General features: G+C 37.9%; 1 protein-coding gene across 1 annotated transcript in view; it reads left to right on the forward strand.

Annotated features, from left to right (window-relative positions):
- Positions 1-8,357: 8,357 nt before the first annotated feature.
- The window catches only part of LOC124271728 (neogenin-like), a 181,060-nt gene continuing 168,953 nt past the window's right edge, over positions 8,358-20,464 (forward strand). The window contains 1 exon segment of the mRNA XM_046706888.1: positions 8,358-8,607. Within this exon segment, the coding sequence (XP_046562844.1) occupies positions 8,520-8,607 (88 nt within the window). The 5' untranslated portion in view covers positions 8,358-8,519.

The following is a 20,464-nucleotide window of genomic DNA, read 5'->3' on the forward strand; positions in this document are numbered from 1 at the left end:
GTTAAAGTGTCATCGCTCAAAACACTTGTAACATATTCAATATTTGCTAGTCAGTATCCCCGGGCATTTAAACAGTGTCGACAGTGTTGAATAAAGTGTTGAATACACGTTGGTTACCGCGAGTATATAAACTGTTTATGTTTCCATCACAAACATAAAGGGACAGGTGGTGTTTTATATTTGTAAAAATATTTTTTCGAAGCTGTTAAATACCTTTCTCTTGACTGTACATACTAGTTGGAAATTCACACATCTTGGCAGTTAAATGATCATTTAATGGAAGAACGAACTTGAAAATTAAACTAATCAGAATAATATAATTTCAGCAAAATCTTATTTGCGCCACTGAGAATAATATTTCTGTTACAGAGTATAGTCTGTCCGTTATAGTCTATCTCACAGTCCCTGTACCACTATTTCCCTTACTGCCTAGCCCTCCCTACAATGCTAAAGCCCTAAATGAAGCAAGTCTAGATTTCCTGAGGTTCTAAATCTCCCATCTCACTGGGGCTCCTTTTCAATTTAAATGGGTTGATTTGTTACTATCAAATACTAGATATATTCAGAGACTAAGCGTTAGTCTATCTGTTCCTGTACACGCCGACAAAGCCGATATTCGTTAAGATCCGGGCTAGAACTGCTTTTCAGCATCCCATGCTTGTCCTAAGAGGGGAGTTTGTTGACTTAGTCATCGATTCCAATTGCGTAAATCGATGTTAATGATGTTGATCACTGGATTGTCTGGGCCAGACTCGATTATTCACTGACCGCCGCCATAGGGCTGTAACAGTGTGTAACAGGCGTGAAACAAACGATCATAAATCTTCACTCAGACAGACCCGAGAACATCCGGGTTAGAATTGATCTTCAGTAGCCCATGCTTGTCGTAAGAGGCGACTAACGGGATCAGGTGGTCAGGCTCGGTTTCTAGATTGAAACATGTCATCGTATCCCAGTTGCGTAGATAGATGTTCATGCTGTTGATCCCTGGATTGTCTGGTCCAGACTAGATTATTTGCAGACCGCCACCATATAGCTGGAATATTGCTGAGTGCGGCGTAAAACTAAACTCACACACTCAAACATGTGTTGTATTTGAAGTAAAAGATCTGACATTAATGGGATGGGTATAAACCGACGTCGGACACTACCGAAGCAAAGCTACAGCTTACACCTGGCAATGTGGTGTCACCAGTTAGCCCTTTAGACCAGACAGTTGCGGTGGGGTAGTCTACTGGTTAAAGCGTTCGCTTGTCACGCTGAAGACCCGGGTTCGATTCCCTACATGGGTACAGTGTGTGAAGCCCATTTCCGGTGTCCCCCGCCCTGATATTGCTGGAGTATTGCTAAACGCGGCGTAAAACTAAACTCACTCACTCAAGACCAGACAGCCGTTTCATCGTACATGCAACTTCATAGTTTGTTTCCATCTTATCCAATTATCTGCTAAATTAGCTGCATGAAATTCCAATTGTGGTGGTGACTTTAAATGTTCCATTCTTGCTATGTTCTACTTGGTAATTTGTGTTTTTGTGCGAAATTATCCTTCCATACTCACTCACGAGGTTTGGTCAAACTACGTCAAACTCGTGTTAATTCACAATGTTGTTTTGAGAGATGATTCTTCGAGGATCGTAATTTGCACTTTTCATTCAGCCGTCGTTTTTATCCCTTTTTCAAAACAAACACAGCACCTCGAATGTGACATGCCACAATTGTATTTACAAAGCAAAAATATCGAAAAATCTGACATACAGCTGACGTTAGCCTTTAAAATAAACATTCTGATTTAGCAAGTTAGTCGACAGTTATACCACCATAACAGGTAGCAGCCATCAAACACATGTCCGCTTATTTAGTTTACGTGTAATTCTTGACAGTCCATGTTTCCAATGCGTGACATTGGTATTTGATTACAGCGTAGTTTTCCAGCAGTGCGAGCTTTTCACGCGTTGCACGTGCAGCACGTGACGCAAGAGTACCGTCCCTTGGGTGAAAAGTGTGAAATCGACAAGACGTGCCATGGCGTCCCACTGCAGAGATGGCGAGCGTGGCGGCATAGATTAGAGAATCCGTGTAGCACGAGGTATCAAACAGATGCACTTAACGTTGTAAATCTTGCGTAATATTTCTTCCTAATTGATCTGCGAGATACAAACTGCCGCTGATTTCGTCTTCATGGTGTTGACACGTGCTGGAGTAAATTGCCGACGCCGCTATTGACATAACAGCTGATATCGGCATGGTCGAGTCCATTTGTCTACGAGTCGCGTCCACTTGAGTTCTGGGGTCGTATACATCAGAGACCGAATACCGGTATATGGTCTCTGTGAACACATATACTCAGATTATGTTCCGTGTTATCACAGTCACAGCCTTTATCAGATTACCCGGTATAGATGTAATCTCTGTGCGGGAATTTTTGCTGTTCGGAAAATATACTGGACAAAGTAAATTAGGGATATTTGTATTTTTATGATTGATATTTTGTCAGTGTGTCAATGAATAAATAGATCATTATTCATAATCTCAAAATTTACATATATCCCTAAATATTTTTGACCAGTATATGAGAAAATGCGTCCAGGGGAAGTTTGCTCATATATCGACTCATCCGTTGTTCGAGACTAGCGAGATATAAACAGTAAACACGAGTAAACAGTTATGCTATACTGTGTTTGGTCATACAAGTTGAACCCGTGAAAATCAGGGTTAGAATTGGTGTTCAGTAACCCATGCTTGTCGTAACACCCAACTTACAAGATGGGATGGTGAGGCTCGATGACTTGGTTGACACGGTTCCCAATTGCGTAGATCGATGCTCATATTGTTGATCACTGGCTTGTCTGGTCCAGGCTCTATTTTTCTACAGACCGCCGCCACATTGCTGAACAGAGACACTAGTCTGTCGTACAGACCTGAAGCAAATATATCCAAGAAAGCCCACGCAAATCTAGAAAATGAAGCAAGTCTCAGGGCTCCTTTTCATTATATTTTTTTTTTACTATGAACTTTTTTTTCAGTAAAATATGTTCATTTCAGAGACTAGTTGTTAGTCTACAGAGACACAAACAAAGCAAAGAAACTTCGCTCATCTTCACCAGGGACTTTCAAATCTAAATTCGGGCACCTGGTCCAAATTACCAAAGAGGTAAACCGCGACAGCTATAGTCTGTTTGCAGTGAAAACGTACCGATGAATTTCACTTCAAACAAAAAAGTAAATCGAATAAAGTGAAATTAAGATTGCGAATCCTCATAATACTACCTTGCCAACTGAAAATTTAAATCTCAGAATTTTATTCAACTTAAGATAAAAGTTGTTTAACAAACGATCATGGTTTCATATCGATGTTATTGGTTTGTATTACAGGGGGTATGCACATTAAATGAAACACCGAGAACAAGTAGGGCTGGTCTAAGTTAACGCTCATCACGTCCCGCCCGTGCCGTTTTTTCACTGTTCCAACTACTGCGCTTATCCCCTTGTAATACAACCCAATAATAGCGATTCGAATTTATGATCGTTTGTTAAACAACTTTTATCCTAGGTTCAATAAAATTCTGAGATTTAAATGTGTAATTGGCAATCTTAATTTCACGTTATTTGATTTACTGTTTTGTTTAAAGTGAAATTCATCGGTACGTTTTCACTGCAAACAGACTATAAGTTGACAAGGACAGGATGGTATTTGAGGGATGATTCCTAGACATGCGTACACACAGAAAAAAACCCCAGACAAATCAAGCTCGATCGCTACCGGACAACCCGTGAAGATCCGGGTTAGAATTGATCTTCAGTAACCCATACTTGTCGTAAGAAGCGACTATAACGGGATCGGGTGGTCAGACTCGCTGACGTGGTTGACACATGTCATCGTATCCTAATTGCGTAGATCGCTGTTGATCACTGGATTGTCTGGTCCAGATTCGATTATTTACAGACCGCCGCCATATAACTGGAATATTGCTGAGTGCGGCGTTAAACAACAATCAATCAATCCTCTGCCACAGAATTGCTGCTAAGTGCGGCGTAAAACCATACTCACTCAATCGCAATGTTCGTCCCTTCGTGCTGGGATGAGCTCACATCAAGTATGCTGACACCCCCTTCATAGGAATGGCATCGCCCACTGAGACGGACAGTCGTGGAGTATATTTCAACGCTGCAGTAATTGAGTTAATAAAGCAGATAGAAGACGGCAATAGGACTGCTCCTTGGTATAATTATATTTAAATTAGGAAACTTTATGAGGTTCCCCGAGTACAGTGTAATATTGAATACAGACCATATGCCAACCTGAACCTAAACATCATATTTATTGTTCATTAAATCCAATGCATGGAATATTGCGGTTTCCGGACGCACGAAATATATAGATATACAAATTGTTTAATAGGAAATGAGAGTTGGATTTGGTAACTAGGATAATTAACATGTTTATATGCCACATATGATTTAATTATAATTATCATAGCAATTAATCATCTGATGGCTAGATACAACATTATGTATAAATATGAAGCTGGTTGTGACATTGTGATGTGCACGTGCATGGCAAATCTTGTTTACGATCGATTCATTTCCTTTTTATCTCTGGACACGTCAACAACTGATGTTAAAGGTATTCATCGAGCCCTCCGTCAAAGCACTGGTTGTTACTCAAAACAACATTAAATATTCATGTTATTTTAATCATCGTCGTGTTTTCCTACACACAGTGAGCGAGTGAGTTTAATTTTACGTCGCTTTTAGCAATATTCCAGCAATATTACAGCCGGGGACACCAGAAATCGGCTTCACACATTGTACCCATGTGGGGAATCGAACCCGGGTCTTCAGCGTGACGTGAAAACGCTTTTAACCACAAGGCTACCCTTGCTAAAAGCGGCGTAAAACCCAACTCACTCACTCACTCTCCACACAAACCCTGACTGGTAGTTGTATGGTGGTTTGCGTGTGCGGGACTTGGATTTAGGTCACGTGTCAATTTAAGTCGTCCAGCCCTTAAATGCAGTCGATAGCTCCCTTTAGCACTTTGTTTCAATGCGGGACTCGAACTGGGTATTCTTTGACACGAGACAGCGCACTAGCCTTTGGGCTAACATTAATTACACCGACTGGGCTGAATACTTCACTTTCAATGGTTGAATGAAATAATCCCTTTCAATGTCAAAGCATCCTTGAGGGTGTATGAAAGTGCAATTCAGCTGAAGTGACAGAAGCTATAGACACTGCCTGGGGCTAGCAGAACGAATTTGTTCATCGGTCCTCCTGAACACGACGACATGAATACGTCCACGGACCTCATTAATACAGGTGTTGAGATGGAGGCTGTAGGTTTGCTGACCCAAACTGTCAAGTCTACCTGACAGGGAACAACAGCAACAACAACAGCCGGTACAATAATATAACTAACAGTGTGATCATTAATATACAGATTTACAGATACTGACGACGACGACGATGATGATGATGATGATGATGATGGTATGACTGACGATTATCATATTACTGATTAAATATATATATATATGTGAGGGCTTTGTGATGGTGATGATGGTGATGATTATTATTTTAAGACTGACGATGATGATGTTGATATAACATGATTGTCATGATGACGATTATGATGATGAAGATTATGATATTACTGATACAATATATAATATGACGATAATGATAATAATACTGGTGATTATGATATCACTGATATTATGTATGCATATGATGATGATGATACAGACGATTATGATATTACTGATATAATATATATATCATTGTTATGACGATAATGATAATAATACTGGTGATTATGATATCACTGATATTATGTATGCATATGATGATGATGATACTGACGATTATGATATTACTGATATAATATATGATTCTTATGATGATGATACTGACGATTATGATATTACTGATATAATATATGATTCTTATGATGATGATACTGACGATTATGATATTACTGATATAATATATGATTCTTATGATGATGATACTGACGATTATGATATTATGATATAATATATGATTCTTATGATGATGATACTGACGATTATGATATTACTGATATAATATATGATTCTTATGATGATGATACTGACGATTATGATATTACTGATATAATATATGATTCTTATGATGATGATACTGACGATTATGATATTACTGATATAATATATGATTCTTATGATGATGATACTGACGATTATGATATTACTGATATAATATATGATTCTTATGATGATGATACTGACGATTATGATATTACTGATATAATATATGATTCTTATGATGATGATACTGACGATTATGATATTACTGATATAATATATGATTCTTATGATGATGATACTGACGATTATGATATTACTGATATTATATATGATTCTTATGATGATGATACTGACGATTATGATATTACTGATATAATATATGATGATTCTTATGATGATGATATTACGATTATGATATAATATATGATTCTTATGATGATGATACTGACGATTATGATATTACTGATATAATATATGATTCTTATGATGATGATACTGACGATTATGATATTACTGATATAATATATGATTCTTATGATGATGATACTGACGATTATGATATTACTGATATAATATATGATTCTTATGATGATGATACTGACGATTATGATATTACTGATATAATATATGATTCTTATGATGATGATACTGACGATTATGATATTACTGATATAATATATGATTCTTATGATGATGATACTGACGATTATGATATTACTGATATAATATATGATTCTTATGATGATGATACTGACGATTATGATATTACTGATATAATATATGATTCTTATGATGATGATACTGACGATTATGATATTACTGATATAATATATGATTCTTATGATGATGATACTGACGATTATGATATTACTGATATAATATATGATTCTTATGATGATGATACTGACGATTATGATATTACTGATATAATATATGATTCTTATGATGATGATACTGACGATTATGATATTACTGATATAATATATGATTCTTATGATGATGATACTGACGATTATGATATCACTGATATAATATATGATTCTTATGATGATGATACTGACGATTATGATATTACTGATATAATATATGATTCTTATGATGATGATACTGACGATTATGATATTACTGATATAATATATGATTCTTATGATGATGATACCGACGATGATATACTGATGATGATTATGATGATGATACTGACGATTATGATATTACTGATATAATATATGATTGTTATGATGATGATACTGACGATTATGATATTACTGATATAATATATGATTGTTATGATGATGATGTTACATGACTTCGATACTGCTGATGACACCAGGACTGAAACTTACGATTATATTTCTGACACTATCACAGATCAATATAAACCGATGACGACGACGATGATGATACCGACAATGATATTATTGATGACTATATTAATTATACTGATAATGATGGCAAAGAGAATGGTGATATAATTGATATTCCTGATGATGAAGATGACGGTGATGATGATGCTTATGACGACGACGACGACGTCGTCGATGATGATGATGATATGATTGCTGACAATGATATTATTGATGATGAATATATTAATTATAATGATATAATGATGGCGGTAAGAACGGGGATATAATTGATATTCCTGATGATGATGATGCTTATGACGACGACGATGATGATGATGATGGTGATGGTAAGAAGAAAAACATCACGATAGTAAAAGCTTCCTTGACTTGACGAGCTCAAACGCACACGCAACATTGCTAGGTATGAAGAGCCAATGTCAGGATATAGGACCAACAATGCGTGGATCCAGATAATATCGTTACAGATAACACAGGCAGTGCGTGGTCGCAATGTACATATGTCGGAGGCTGCAATATACATTGACGTGCATCCGTTAGAAAACGCTGTCACGAGAAAATACAACTCTCGTAATTCAGGAGGCGAGGAGTCGCTTGACAGACAGACTACACCGATACCGTAACAGCAGACGCCTGTATCACAAAGCCCTCGTTGTTTCCACGCAATCATGCACAATTCTTAAATTGGACATCTTCACAATAAAAATCAAGACTCCCAGCCTCTCTTTCATTGTCTCCCGATGATTGACAGCTAGCAGACAGCGGCGCATGTTCCCGGCTGTGAGCGCCCTCTAGCGAGTGTTTACCGTATGCAAATTGCTCTGCGCTAAAAATAACCACCGACCTTTACAAATAATGGAGGCCGCGTTGAACCCTGACCTGTGACCTTTCCTTATATGGGAATACTGACCCAACCTCTATTCAAAGCATTGCATGGCGATGTTGCCTGAGCGAAGGAACGATGTAGCACCATTCCCGTCGTTTGTTTGTGTGTTTTGAGAGGATATATGCACGTGAAATTGTACATATGTGGATATTAAACTACAACAGGACTAAGCGGTTACGTGGATTGCAAGGGTAGCGCAAAATGGCGAACTGCATAGCTGATAAACTGACCAGCGTTTCGTCGTGGATGGGGATTTACTTGAGTCTACAAACGGCCCTTTCGTTAGTTGGTAAGTGTTTACTTTCTAACTTTTCCCATGTTTTGCATTTTGAACCCAAGGGTGTAACACGTACATAAAGTTCCAATCGTGGCGCTATTACAAGTTTCACAGCTTTTGTACTTGTATTCGCAAGTTTGACGAAATTTCAAGTCCAATCCCAAAAGTACCCCCCGGTCGAATATGTCCCGTTTGCTATTGTTTGTTCATGTCGACCGAAATTGACAACACGGACCGCTTAGAAGAAATAAGGTCCACGGTTTCGGCTGTCAGACTTGTTCATAGGTCTGTCCAATGCCACATATTGTCTTGCGAGCGGGAGATAGGCGACACAATGTTCCCAAGAAAGAAAAACGGGGTGTTTATGTTTTAAAGGGGTCAACTTTTCAACTTGTCAAAAAGAGTTTGAATTGATCAACGAATCCCCTTGTTTGGCGACGGTGACGTTTTGTGTCGAGAACCAAGGAACGACGAAGAAGAAAAAAATATTCACGATTTTGTATATAAATTACATTTGAAAAGACAAGGTACTTCCGAAGCATACATCATGACGTTACTTTCCACGGAGTTATTTCAAAGTGCTTACATTTGAACACATTATCATCCGCGCGATATGCATATTTATTCCATCTCAACAATTTAACAATATTTTCCCCAAATAATACAATGTAACGATAAAATGTTAACGTCTGAGCTAGTTTTAGACAGAATTAATGCCCAACACTTCACAATTAACATGCTCGTGGTCAAGGACAATGCACGTAATTATCACCCTTGCCTTGGGACAGTATACTAAGTAGATCCAACATGACGTAATTAATCAGTTTATCTCGTTGATAAGATTCATTGTGCTCTACCTAGCAGACAAAGAAGATTTGAAGTATATAAATATGTGTAACAAACAAAGGCTGTGGTATGTGCATATTTGAAAGGATGGCAGTGTAAGGGCGAACAGTGTTTAAATATGTAACCAGACTATGTGCTACGTTAAATGTGATACCCTGGTCAACAGGGTAAAACTAACAGTGACACTTATGGCTACAATTATTTATAGTCAGTGTTGGGAATAACATATTTATGAGACTGATATGTATATGCAAATATGGTTTGGTGTTGGTTACAGCAAATTCTCGCAGCTGTGTGAACATTGGTGTTAAGTTCGTACAGCTAACAATTACAGGTTGACATTTTTATCGTGTAAGCTTAGGAAAGAGCTGGAAGCGAGGAATAAATCTCAGGTCACATTGACATGAGGGAATATTCATATTCTTTCATTCCCAGGAGTAAGGTATATCTGGTGTGTCTTGATAATTAAGATTCTTTGGAGCAAATACTTTGGTTCGGGAGTGATTTAATTCTTCATTGCGGTTTTTGCTGTTATTCCTTTGGTTGTAAGCATCCTATTGTGTTGGAACAGCATTAAGATAGCCACTCGCTTGTTTGACAATCCATTTCATTATGAGATAAATATTTTTAAAATGCATCTTATTATTTGTTGAGATGATTTAGTTGACCAAAAGACTGGAATCTGGTTTAAGCAAGTTCATGCATTTTTCGTGTTAAGCATAATGGACACAATATTTGTTTTCTCGATTGATTGGCAAAAAATATTTGCAACATAAGAGAGATTCGTATTGATTAGACTCTGAAGATGTTGCATTGCGGAGACGAGTCGGTGACTTCTGCGCTAAACCGAAAATTGATATTGTGATTAACGTGTGTGTACTGTTTGCGTTGCGGTAATTGCTTGGTGATTGTATTGTTAGCTTTTTGTTATGATCTAATATTCACATTATATCACTCATCAAATTTTAATAAATCAATATTCTCAACCAGTAAGGTTGTCTCAATCTTATCAAAGAACAGTATCACAGTCTTTTGTGGGAAGAAAAAATTACCAGTGTGTTTTTCAGTGATTGATGAGAATTGATTTTATTTGAATAGTTCAAGTTGTCAATTTTTTGTTGTGGGAACAAAACTGAAAGTGCCAATTTTGGTATATTTATGGTAATTGTTAGTTTTAGTCTTTTGTATTTTTTCTAAAATCACCAGTGTTTTTTCGGTGATTGACTAGAACTGATTTTATTTGAATAGTTAAAATTGTCAATTTCATATTCTGTGAACAATACTGAGATGCTAATTTTGGTTTATTTACGGTAATTGTTAGTTTTATTATTTATGAATATGCCATTGTGTCATATAATATAGAGATATTGTTTGATTTATGAATCTGGATATAGAGATTAAGTTTGATTGACAATGAATTTATAATACATTTCATCATTGAAGTCACAAATCATCTTTCGCCAGACTTACATCAAAACCTTCTAACCAATCATGTCATGTTACCTCAACACGCTGACAAATGGAACCGGTCTAAAAATAGCTTGTGCTCCTCGGCAAGACTTATCAGAATATAAGTTCGATCAATATACGCTTTAGAAATTGACTTGCTGGTTTTATTTCAGTATATTTGCTATCATGGTTTTAAAATGTCTACATCACATCGCTATGAAATGCTAAGGCATTGTATAAAACAAGACCAGTCATATTTGAATTAACTGACATACTTGTCACAGACTATATCTGAAATTTACGACCCGTAGAGCAATTACTCCTTGTGGACATGTCAATTTATGGGTAAGTTCACCTCAGGGAACAGCTATTGGGTTTTCATTTTCTTTCCAATCTTTTGTCAGGAGCAAAATGGACTTAATTAATGATGTTTGTAATGACACCATGCTATTGAGTTTAAAGCTGTACATTGCTCTCTAGTCAGCTGTTTTGCCCCTTGTTAATTTCGCAATAAATATCAGCCTGTGAATTTATGGCGCGAGACCACCCTGTGAAAAGCACACCCGTTTTATGGCCTTTGTTTTCTGTTTAATGGTCAGTTTGGCCATGCTCGACAGTTTCGTAGCTTCCATAAATTGTCAGATGGCATCAACTTGTCTTTTAATTGAATTGATTTTGATCAGTTTAATATCAGTATGATTAACTGATGGGTCATTTTATCAGGTCAAACTTTACGACCGTGATGGATTGTATCAGCAATGTCCTTTAATGTTTATAGTCAATCTTTGATTATTAATAGATTTTGTCATATTTTGTTAGGCATGCTAAAATTTATTTGTTTCTGGTCACTAAATGACCCTTATCTTAATCCCCCGACCCTGGCCTTTCTAACTTAATTTAGGGGCGGTGGGGTAGCTTAGTGCCTAAAAACGTTCCCTCGCTGAAGACCTGGGTTCAATTCCCCACATGGGTACAATGTGTGAAGCCCAGTTTTGGTGTCCCCTGCCATGATATTGCTGGAATATTGCTAGAAGTGTAAAACTAAACTCACCCATTCTCTTAACTTAATTTTCAGTGAGTAGCACTAAAGCTTTTGTCACGCCATCTGATGGAGTATAATTGTTATATTATACATCAGATACAGCACTTTTAATCATTTGAGCAGGGCGCTTCTATTGGCGATTATGTTTTTTAAGCGACTGATTTTTATCCTTTGAAGTGACAATATTCAGATTCAATTTCAAACTCATGATGATGATATTGTTGTTGATGTTGATGATGATGATGATGATTCAATTCTCAAAAAAATAAGATATTTGTAACCATGGTAACAATAGCATTTACTTTGCCCTGAACATTTAAAGATGGCCATGACATACACTTCTATTTGGCATGAAACTCAAAGACTATTATTCCTGTTTGACACGACATTTGACCCAGTTATGCCAAATTCAGTGCCAAAGTAACTTTGAATTCAAATGAAATGTTATTGGATTAAATATGCAACTTCAGGGGAATTGGTTGTGAGTTCTTTGAAAAACTCAGAATAATATTTCATCTTTATTGAAATGTTACCAAGAACAATAAGTTTTGACTTGTAGTGTTCATCGTTTGAAAGGAGCACCACTCTCCCTCTTGAAATGTAGCTGAATTCTTTGTTGAAGTGAAGCCATGTGGTAACAGTATTATTCAGCGTTGACATGCCAAGCCTGTCTGTCATTGGCTGAAACTGACATCTGCTATGAACATCACTCATGTGTTATCACACGTTATCACATCACAGAGCCTCAGGAAATATTACACAAACGTTGTCCAGGTCTTGAGAAATGCTTACTGCCAGGAATGTTTGGAAAAACTTTGAGAGTTTGTCTAACTGTGATGGCCTTTTTACAAGGGTATCATGTTCACATTTTCCTTAGTCGAGATTTAAAAACACAAAAATTTCATTTGCATTTATTTTAAGTTCTGTAATTTTCTTCGCACAGATTTTGTAATAATACCTTGCTAAGATAGGAATAAGAAAAACTAGTAACGTATAATGTTTGTGGCATGTTTTCAAAACTTTGATTGTTTTAATGTGTAAAACAGTGGGATGGGAGTCTCTGTTAGGGTGGGAAAGAATCAGGGGTTGGGGCACCGTTGCTACTGGCAACAGGGAGTGGGGATAGACAGGGGAGAGTTTTATGTCAGATGAGATGTTTGAGCTGAGCTTCATGTTGGATTACTGGTGTATGTCAATGACGTCATGGAGTCAGTGAGATAGAGACTGGAGCTATGTCGCAGGTCATTTGTTACAAGTATTCTGGATCCACGGTATTATGGACAAAGTGGGAAGTTTATGGTCCATTATGGACCAAGTGATGTGAAGATTATGGACCAAGTGATGTGAAGTTTATGGACCAAGTGATGTGAACTTTACGGACCATTTGGACCAAGTGATGTAAACATTATGGACAAAAGTGATGTGAACATTTGGATCAATATGGGTGAACATTTTGGACAAAGTGATGTGAACATTTGGATCAATATGGACCAAGTGATGTGAACATTTTGGACAAAGTGATGTGAACATTTTGGATCAATATGGACCAAGTGATGTGAACATTTTGACAAAGTGATGTGAACATTTTGGATCAATATGGACCAAGTGATGTAAACATTATGGACAAAGTGATGTGAACATCATGGACCAAGTGATGTGAACATCATGGACCAAGCGATGTGAACATCATGGACCAAGTGATGTAAACATTTTGGATCAATATGGACCAAGTGGTGTGAAGCATTTTGGACCAAGTGATGTGAACTTTATGGACCTAGTAATGTGAACATTTTGGACAAAGTGATGTAAACATTATGGACAAAGTGATGTGAACATTTTGGATCAATATGGACCAAGTGATTTGAACATTTTGGATCAATATGGACCAAGTGATGTGAACATTTTGGACAAAGTGATGTGAACATTTTGGATCAATATGGACCAAGTGATGTGGAATGTGGGAATTTTGGACAAAGTGATGTGAACATTTTGTGAACATTTTGGATCAATATGGACCAAGTGATTTGAACATTTTGGACAAAGTGATTTGAACATTTTGGACAAAGTGATGTGAACATTTTGGATCAATATGGACCAAGTGATGTGAACATTTTGGACCAAGTGATTTGAACATTTTGGACAAAGTGATGTGAACATTTTGGATCAATATGGACGAAGTGATATGAACATTTTGGATCAATATGGACCAAGTGATGTGAACATTTTGGATCAATATGGACCAAGTGATGTGAACATTTTGGACAAAGTGATGTGAACATTTTGGATCAATATGGACCAAGTGATGTGAACATTTTGGACAAAGTGATGTGAACATTTTGGATCAATATGGACCAAGTGATGTAAACAATATGGACCAAGTGATGTAAACATTATGGACCAAGTGATGGGAATTTTATGATTGACATTACATTGTTAAGTAGCAGCCATCACATACTGAAGGAGATATGACAAACTATCGTCAAGCTTTATCTCATTATTACATGAAACGGTTTTAGGGAAATACCCAGGATGATCCCTGCGAATGACCGGTCAAGTGTTTATCGATTCAGGGGAAGATTCAGCCTCCGCCAGCTCCACTGAAACAGGGCCTACTCCTGGTAGCTGTAAATATCTCAATCCTCTTGGAGTGTTTATTTACACACCAGGAACAGGAGCTGGGGAGGTTTTAGCTGCTGGAGGAGCCGCCAGCAATGGGATAATCAGCCTCACCCACACCATAAAAAACTGGGGTAAAACTGTGGGGGAAAAAGGGGAAAAACATGAAAGTAAAAAACCAAACAAAACCTGATAAAACATGGGTTAAAAGGGTTAAGTGAAATTTGATTTACAACTAAAAAAACCCATATTTTTTTTATGGTGATGACATGTGAATTTACCAAAAGTTATTTTTAATGAAATGGGATTTGTGGTCTTGAGTGGAAAGCACTGTTTCCGAAAGTGATGGAATATGGTGATCACAAACTGTGGGAGTTACGATCACCTTAACGCTGAGGTCACTTAGTGGAACGGAAGGAGGATAAGAATATGTGGATGAACAGCTTCTCCATCACAATAAGACTTTTGAATGCCTCTCAAAGACGTTTGTGGAACAGGTCCCCGGTCACAATTACCATTTATAAAACAATGTTTATGTACAGAGTTACGATCGCCTTAGCACTAAGGCAAATGCATAGTTACGATTGTCTTAATGTTAACACGCGTTAATGGAATGGGGCCGGACCCATTTGTGATTTATAATATAGACGCATCTACTGTACAGGATAGTCAGGATAATTTGTAAAAAAAAAATTTGCAGCAATCAACACGTAATCAAGCTTTAGCAGCAATGATGTTTCTCTGGCTGATCTTCTTCAAAGGCATCGTCTGTCGTAGTGTGGAGATACTATATGGGAAACTGTAAATTTTCATTAAAGGAAAGACGTTGTCAGTGTATTTGAAGATTTAATGTGTTTTTGAGGATCGGAGATAGTGGTGACGGCAAGAGAACATTTCTGAAGAAGGTCCTGGCCCGATAGTGGTTTTTTTAAATTAAAAAGATATATGCACTTCAGCTAATTCGGTATTCATGTATTTAATGTGATGTTTGGGTTGATAAAGCATCTTTGTTGGCTCGGGATATTTTTTTCAAAAACTCAAAATAAACTCCGCACTTAAGCCGTAGAAATGTAAACAGAGAAGCTGTATTTGAGTAGTTTGATCATGATGATTAAATATCTCCATGTTGAAATGTTTTTGAAAGAGAATTGAGTATGGCAGTATGGTTGTATAAGGCAGAGCAATTTCCTTGCGGAGTTATATCCCTTAGATGAGCCAGAACCCTGTGATTGTAGTTGGAATCATAGTCGTGTTTCAAGGTTTTCTGTATCGAATCTATGCTTGTGGTTTTGCTGAAGAGACAGTATAGCCTGTCACAGTTCAGCTTCCTGTCAGGGATACTCTGTAGTTTAACAGTGGTACTCACTCACACATTCAACATCACACTCACTCACTCACTCACTCACTCATTCGCTCACTCATTCGCTCAACATCACACTCACATTCAACATCACACTCACTCACATTCACTCACTCGTTCAACATCACACTCACTCACTTACTCGTTCAACATCACACTCACTCTCACTTTCGTTCAACATCACACTCACTCATTCAACATCACACTCATTCACTCACATTCACTCACTTTCGTTCAACATCACACTCACATTCAACATCACACTCACTCACTCGTTCAACATCACACTCACATTCAACATCACACTCGAACACTCACTCACATTCAACATCACGCTCATTCACTCACATTCAACATCATACTCACTCACTCACTCACTCACTACATCGTTTCTTCCACACCCAACTGACAGACCGTGGTACAGCAGAAAAGCTGTTCAGGGCACTGCTCCCACTGAAAGTCGAGATGCACCATGCCACTAACTCGATGTGGGATTTGGAAACAATAATTATTTACTTAGCACGGAAAACAGACTCAAGATGTCAAATATAATCGTGAGTAGAAACACAACTGTCTAACATTCACACATGACCTTGCGATGTTGATGTTGACGTTGATGATGTTGATGTTAGTACATTGCCAGCACATGAAATGCTAAATATGTGTTGAAACCAGTTGCAGGAAATTGAGAAATAATTGCAGTGATATTCTTTTCAATGGAACTGCCAAAGTTGTCAAGCAGATCAACGTACCATTATCGCTTATGGAATCCAGGAGTAGTTTGGCACTACTGCTAGGTTTGGGTATTGACTTCACCGAGGAAACGGAAAATATGTTCACCACGGTGAGAAGAAAACTGATGGAATATAACTTGATTTGCTAATTACGGCTACCAGAATTTTTTCTTTGTGTTTCAAAGTGGAGCATGGCGATTTTGATGTAGTGCTTGCGTCAAAGAACTTGAATGTCGTAACCTCTGGCATATATTGATGCCACTCTTTTGGACATCAAAGCTCTGGGAATAAAATGCCAAGAGATTTAAGCCGAGATAACGGTTTAACCTCCAGCTTGAAATCAACTGCCATAACGCCTGAGTTGAACAGACAAAAATACCATTTCTGTTTTGAATGATCACGAAGAAAAAAATCATGCATTCATCTTGCGTGATTGTTGATAGTTTTTCAGCAAGGAAATTGATCGAGTTATTTTCAGTTAGAAAGTGAGCTAGTACGAAGCTGAATACTAAGTAGCGCTTTGACATATCGGTAAGACATTTTGTCTTGGACTAGGCAGTGTCACAAGTTGATATAGGTCTGCAGAATTGAATAACGGTAAGGAAATATGCGCATAACCATTAAGCTCGTTATTCTTGCCCCGAAGGTTCATGTTTTCTTGGCACTTCTGAAGGCCGTCTTGCATGATAAAATTGGTTCCGGAATTAAGTTACTGTGTTTTGGTAAGTATGCTTTTGTTAAATTCTCAAGGACATTTTCTGGTAAGCAAAGACAGCTTTGTAAGAGTTAAGAAGTTTTTGTGGACTACATAGGAGCTTTCTTGTAACCATTTGTCATATGGCGACGATGTTTGTCAAGATAGATGTCAGATGGCGCTGCTGAAGGTTATTAAATTCAGTTAAACATTTCAGTAAATAGGAGCTTTTGTTACTTTTTATTTTTATATGTTGAATTTAAGTAAATATATGTGGGATGTGAAGTTTAACAGCCATTTTATGCTTATTTCGATGGAGATGAAAGCACAGACATTGGGGTCTCAATTACTTTCATGTTAGTGCTTTAAGTTAGATGGGAGCTTACAACAGTCTTTTCCAGTCTTAAGATATACTCTTGAGATGTAAAAATATAGAATTATTCAAATTGTATATTTTGTAAATAAAATAACAAGTTAGTCGTTATGGAAACAATAAACATTGAATTGATTTCCATGAAATATAAGGTTGGCCAAATTTTCTGAATAATCAAAAGATACAAAGGAAACAAAGGTTAACAAGCAAATATGTCTGTTGTTCTGCCTTGTTTTCATTCATGTAGGTCATTCACAGCTGATCTTCATGTCACTCACAGCTGATCTTCACGCTCGGTCATTCTGCCATCTGGTTGCAAGTGATTAATGTCACTGACCTTTGGCCAGGTAATTAAGGGTCTCTGTGACATAACCCAAGTCCTTAATTGCCAGTGTTTATTGCCTGACAAGGTCTGGGGGGTAATTAGGTTCCACCATCAGCATAGGGAGCAGTCAAGTCTATTGTGTTGTATAACACTCGTATTACACTGGTCAAAGTGCAGCTCAGGCTGTACTGCTGTGGGGGTGTTTGATTGACGGGTGTTGATGTCAGGGCAATGTTGTTGATTACAGGGAGATGGAATCTGGCTTGACCACAGGGGTCCTGACTGTCCAGCTGCTTGTTACAGTCTCTGTCTAGAAGCTTTGAGTGGTCTGTTTCGAATGTATATTGGTTGGCCAATATGGAATCTGGCTTGACCACAGGGGTCCTTACTGTCCAGCTGCTTGTAACAGTCTCTGTGTAGAAGCTTTGTGTGGTCTGTTTCTAATGTGTATTGGTTGGCCAATATGGAATCTGGCTTGACCACAGGGGTCCTTACTGTCCAGCTGCTTGTAACAGTCTCTGTCTAGAAGCTTTGTGTGGTCTGTTTTGAATGTGTATTGGTTAGCCAATATGGAATCTGGCTTGACCACAGGGGTCCTTACTGTCCAGCTGCTTGTTACAATCTGTCTAGAAGCTTGTGTGGTCTGTTTCTAATGTGTATTGGTTGGCCAATATGGAATCTGACTTGAACACAGGGGTCCTTACTGTCCAGCTGCTTGTTACAATCTGTCTAGAAGCTTTGTGTGGTCTGTTTCGAATGTGTATTGGTTGGCCAGTGGTTAAAGTCTTTTCTTGTCACGCCAAAGACCCAAGTTTGATTCCCATTTGTGGTGTCCCCCGCCGTGATTTTGCTGGAATATTGCTAAAAGTGGTGTAAAATACTAAACTCACTCAAAGAGAGTGTACCTGCTGTTGTAGCAGCCTGTAAAGAGGATTATTTGGTACAAATTAATGCAGAAAATTACAGTGACAGTTGATGACCACCTCTATTTCTCTTCTCTTTCTCAGTTGAGAGATAAGGTTTAATCCTATTCAAGTAGTAAGTCCGTACCAAGTAAAAAAAAAATTGTTGACAAAAATGGCTGCTGAGAGTGAAATCATGCCGCAATAATTTGAAAATATTTGAATAATATTTGAAAGTTCAAAGAACCCCCGAAAGGGAGGGGATGGTGGGGGTCCTTTGTTATCCATTGAGAAGTTCAATTTGAACGTTGCTTGAACTATCTGATGAATGAGGAGCTGAACTAAGTGTTTTCTTCCTCTCAAAACAGTGATGACTCCAAAGCAAAGAAATGAACTAACGGGATTAGAGGTAATGCTAATTTTCTCAATTTAGACAAAATGTTCGCCAATGCTTTTCTTCTTTCACTTGGTAATTCCATTGATGCTCAACAGATTATTTTAGCCTGTGTCCTTTTAGGAACAATTACAAAAAGTTTTTAACAAAGAAATGCCCTCGTCTAGAAGAAATCATTATATTATGCTAATATTGTCTTTTAACTATGTTAAGGCTGCAGCGCTGTCATGTGAAAGGTCAATTTTCTCCTAAAATCCTGCATTTTAACGTAATGCAGATTTCGGCCTTAATATGTTTGAGATTTCCCATCATGCAGTTGCACACATTTGTTCTAAGAGTCGAGTCAGTGTTGCCCCAGGGTCATTAACTCCGGCTTAATTAGTCAAAAACCAGCTCAAACTTCCCTGAATCATTCTTGTAAAGTAACGGTCAAAGTGGTACGGAATTACCAGTGTTCGTTTCAATAGTATGCTTTTGCCTGACGCCTGCTAAATCCATCGTTTGCCCTTTTACGATATCACCCATCAAAGAATAATATTTGGCGGAAGTTTATAAACAATTATCAGGAGTGAATTAGATTCTTGTGTGGTGCTGTGCGGAGTGATGCACTTTCTTTTTGCTCTTTGAAACTTCTCCGTTAGTCATAAGATTTAATTTGTTGAGATCACAAGAGGCCACGATGGCTATTTGGCGACCCAGAGGGACGGAATTAGTGGAGTTAAGATGGCGATACAGATCCGAAGTGTCATTGTTACAGGCCACACATTCCGACAATCGAAACAAAGGCACCACCCCTCCATCACCTCCCCCCTCCCCAAATCCCCCTTCCCTTTGCAGTGACTCAACCCCAAGTCCTTCCCATGGGATAAAGTTCTATCTAATGATGGGGAAGTGTCCAATCCCTCCGAAGTGACCATATGGTCCAGATCATTGCGGAAAAGGGGGTCGTGATAAAAAAGACCGAAATCGACGCCTCTCTCCAATTTAGGAATTACGACTCATCAATTTTGGCTATTGGAATCTGCCAGTTTCGGCTGTTGAACTCACCACTTGGAGATTGGTTTGGAGCAGTTGTCAATTTCGGCATGCAAGGAATCAGATGGCGTGTCAATTGTCTTTGGGCAGACTGGTCTG

Source organism: Haliotis rubra, unplaced genomic scaffold (genome assembly GCF_003918875.1).
Source record: "Haliotis rubra isolate DU_JTF1 unplaced genomic scaffold, ASM391887v1 Scf163, whole genome shotgun sequence".
Lineage (NCBI taxonomy): Eukaryota > Metazoa > Mollusca > Gastropoda > Lepetellida > Haliotidae > Haliotis > Haliotis rubra.